We start from the raw sequence: 3,778 nt of genomic DNA on the forward strand, positions 1-3,778 counted from the left end.
TACATACAGTAAAATAGTTATATCAAAACATTTTCAAAAGATTCAACAGTGTTACAAAGAAAAGTTCCAGTCAAATGATATTCTAATGATAAAATACATGGAACATTCAACTTGAGTTGACAAAATAATTTTATTGTGTCAGAGACCTTATCACTATGATGTGCACTGCTCAGAAATTATTGACATCTGTAAAAAATGTTGAAAATTAATAAAATAATTCATATAAACCATGTCAAAACAAGACAAAAAATAACAGATTATATGGAACTTGCAAAATAAAACAATGGATACATATACAGCGTCATTTCAGATGCAGACTATTCTTTACTATGGAGCACCAACCATTCTGAAATTTTATCATCATGAATATAAATACATATTTTAGATCCATGATGCATAAATTACACAGGATTTAGGCTATTTTCACAGGATGCAACCAGTTTTCCGAGCAAAGGAGACTGATTAATTAATCAATTAATGTATAAAAGGCACTGCTTCACCTCTCCAACCTCACAATTTTTGAAATATTGGTTTAGTTTTCGCTGGGTCATAACATGTAGTCTATCTTTTGAGAGTATTGTTAATTTTATAACCTCCAGTTTTTCTGTATCACACCTAACTTTAGAATTTCCTATGGAATGGGGTACTTTTTTTTAAAGGATTTTGATAGTACATCAGATTAAAAGATAAATTCATATCAGACACTTTTTGATCTGGGAGGGGGGGAGTGAAGTTGATCGCCTGCTTGTGGTGGCCCCTGCGTAATCCAAACAATCAACAGCTGTCGCCAAACACCCCGTAAACTAGTGACAAATGCAACAGAAATAGCCTGATAAGCAAGCAAGCAGTCTTTTTAAAGGCTCCAACAAATCTGGTATTAATATTAAATCTATTTTTTGGAATGGCGGAGGATTAACCCAGGACAAATATACAGAATTAAAAGTATTGAAAAATGAAATTCTTAAATTACACCAGGCCCTGGGATCTTTTGGTCTTAGCATCCTCTTACTTGAGATTAAAGCAAACAAATTGTATAAAAAGCAAAGAGAACCATGCTTTCCAAGATAGAATTTCAAAAAAGCCAAATGGGAGGATTACCAACGACAGTCCGATGTGGAAATCATTGAGCAATTGCTCAACGGTAACATAGATCACATATACAAGCAACTGAAGGACCAAGTAATCTAATGTGCCATGAAATTTATATCAAGAGGTAAAATTAAAAAGTATACCTCTTTTTGGACGGATGAGCTCGAAGAGATGAAGGTGGAAAGAGATGCGGCTCGGAGGGCAGCAAAAACAAGTGGTTCCCAAAAGGATCGTATAACCTTAAGACAAAAGAGCAGTATCCTTAAAAGGCGCATTATAACTTCAAAAATAGAAGCATATAGAAAATTCCTTGAAAACATGGATTTTAGAAAAGATGGCACTAAATCATATAAGTTCTTATCTAGGATTAACAGGGATAGTACCGATGCCAATGAACCTATGATAGATGGTTTAAAAGTATTAACTTGGCAGGTAGATATTGCCAATAAATTTTGCAAGATTTTTGGTCAAACTAACAATTTTAAACTCAAGCATAAAATACCTCGCATATCCTGGAACAAGGAAGCTAGGAGTGAAATTAATGAGCCATTCTCTATGAGCGAATTGACACTAGCCCTAGAGGACACAAAAAGCGGAAAGGCACCGGGTATAGACGGCATACACTCAGAGTTCCTCAAGCACATAGGGTCAAATGCCCAAAGCGTATATTTTTAAAGTTCATTAATTTAACATGGGAAAGTGAATACATCCCGGATCTTTGGAGGAAAAGCTCAGGTCATACCAATTATTAAAAAAGGTAAACCGCACAATTCTTTTGACAGCTATCGTCCAGTGGCACTGACGAGTATCTTCTGTAAAGTTACGGAAAAAATGGTTTTGAGGAGACTCCTATCTGCACTATACAAAAACAAGAAGGGCTTATCACAGCGTCAAGCAGGATTCATGTAGCATGAATATAGAGATACTATAGAGAATATAGCTTGCCTTTCCCAGGAAATTAAGGTAGGATTTCATAAATATCAAAGTACTCTAGCTGTCTTCATTGATTTCAGATCAGCATTTGACCGAGTATGGAGAGATAAGCTGATACAGAAATTAGCCCTAATGAAAATTGATGGAAAACTGATGGGCTGAATCAAATAATTCCTTTCCCAACGGCATATTTCTGACGACTTGATAATCTGGAGGACCAGCAGTAGAATCGGTGCTCTTGAAAAGTGGCCCAACGATACATTAAAGGTTCTGAAGAGCTGTGCATAAGAAAACAAAATGATTATCAACACGCAAAATGACAGTATATTAACTATTTACCCTTTCTACAAAGCAGTATGAGCTCCGAGTGAATTTGATAATCATTCTATTAGCAGGACTCATGAAGCGAAATATCTAGGACTGATCCTGGATGATAAGCTAACCTGGGCTTAGCAATATGAGCATGCTGCAGATAAAGGAGAATTAAGACTGTGACTAATGAAACGAATCACAGCCATAAAATGGGGAGCAACTGCTGAGGTTTTAAGACATGCAAATAGGTCATATATAAGACCAGTCCTGGAAGATGGCTCTGGGATTATGGTAACAGCTACCGATTCAGGGCATCTTGATATAGTTCAAAATAAGGCATTGAGGATTATTACAGGTGCGGCTAAATCGACACCGATTCTAGCCATGCAACTGCAGGCAGAGATCGAGTCCCTAAAAGATAGGCGAAAAATGAATGCCGTCATCCTTTACAAGCGCATGCTTAGGAATGGCAGTGATTACTGGGCCAGCACTCTTGGTAATACTAGGTGACTAAAAATGCAGCTAACATTTATTGAGACAATGAAATCCATTATCACAAGCCTAGGCCTGAACTTTGAGATAAGAGAACCTCTGCCTGACTTGACTAAACAAAGCGTTTGGACATGTCCATATGCTATAGCGCTGGATCTAATAATGCCCATCAACAAATCCATGACCCCAGCGGAAGAACTAAGGACTGTGGCATTGGTCACTATAGCCGAGCACTACTGAGCCAGAATGGATCCATATATACACCGATGGGTCAGCTACAGAGGCAAATAAAAAAGCGGGTGCAGGTGTCTATAGCAGCCTGTTCCAACTTTCAGCACCTGCTGGAGCAAATGCTACCAATTTTGATGGAGAGGTAGCTCCTATTACTTTAGCTTTAGAAAAGCTTACTCACGCCTGCACAAAGAAGATGTTCTGCTGTCAGATTCTAGGGCAGCACTGCTAGCAATTGTGTCTGGACATCCCTCGGCTAATATTATAATTCTCGCATGCTGGAAATCTATAGAAAGTAAAAGAGAAATACTTAAATTATTGGTAATGCAGTGGATTCCAGCCCATTGCGGTATACATGGGAATGAGGAGGCGGATCGACTTGCACGGTTAGAGGCTAGCCAACCACAGCCACTTCTTCCTATCACCATGGACATGGCGAAAGAAATGGCCTGAAGTTCTATCACTGAAAGAGCAGAGGAAAGGAGTAGAGAAGCATGTGGGGGCAAGAACTGGGCGGCATTGCTAGATCCTAAGATGCGCCCTCCATTGACTTTACCAAGAGCGGTGGAGTGCCATGACCATTTGCACCACCACCTGAAGAGAATAGGAGTGGCTGAGTCTTCAAACTGTGTCCTGTGTGGAGATGAAATGAAATGAAAAGGAAAAATGACTTTATTCTGGGACATATGTCCCCTAAGAATAATTACATGGTTCATATAGT

The 3,778-nt window shown here is 38.6% G+C and overlaps 1 protein-coding gene across 2 annotated transcripts in view; it reads right to left on the minus strand.

The window, feature by feature from the left end:
- Positions 1-3,778, minus strand: part of LOC106687625 (gamma-interferon-inducible lysosomal thiol reductase) — a 40,415-nt gene continuing 36,637 nt past the window's right edge. The window contains exons 6-7 of one of the 2 annotated variants that reach the window (XM_067047804.1): positions 1,233-1,328; positions 9-186 (exon numbers count right to left, since the gene is read on the minus strand). In XM_067047804.1, coding sequence (XP_066903905.1) covers positions 154-186; positions 1,233-1,328 — 129 coding nt within the window. In that variant the 3' untranslated portion in view covers positions 9-153. Of the gene's footprint in view, positions 187-1,232; positions 1,329-3,778 lie in introns of both variants that reach the window. The other variant, XM_014431608.3, reaches the window with a different exon arrangement.

This window comes from Halyomorpha halys, unplaced genomic scaffold (genome assembly GCF_000696795.3).
Source record: "Halyomorpha halys isolate HHAL.00 unplaced genomic scaffold, Hhal_1.1 Scaffold989.1, whole genome shotgun sequence".
In the NCBI taxonomy this organism is placed as follows: Eukaryota; Metazoa; Arthropoda; class Insecta; order Hemiptera; family Pentatomidae; genus Halyomorpha; species Halyomorpha halys.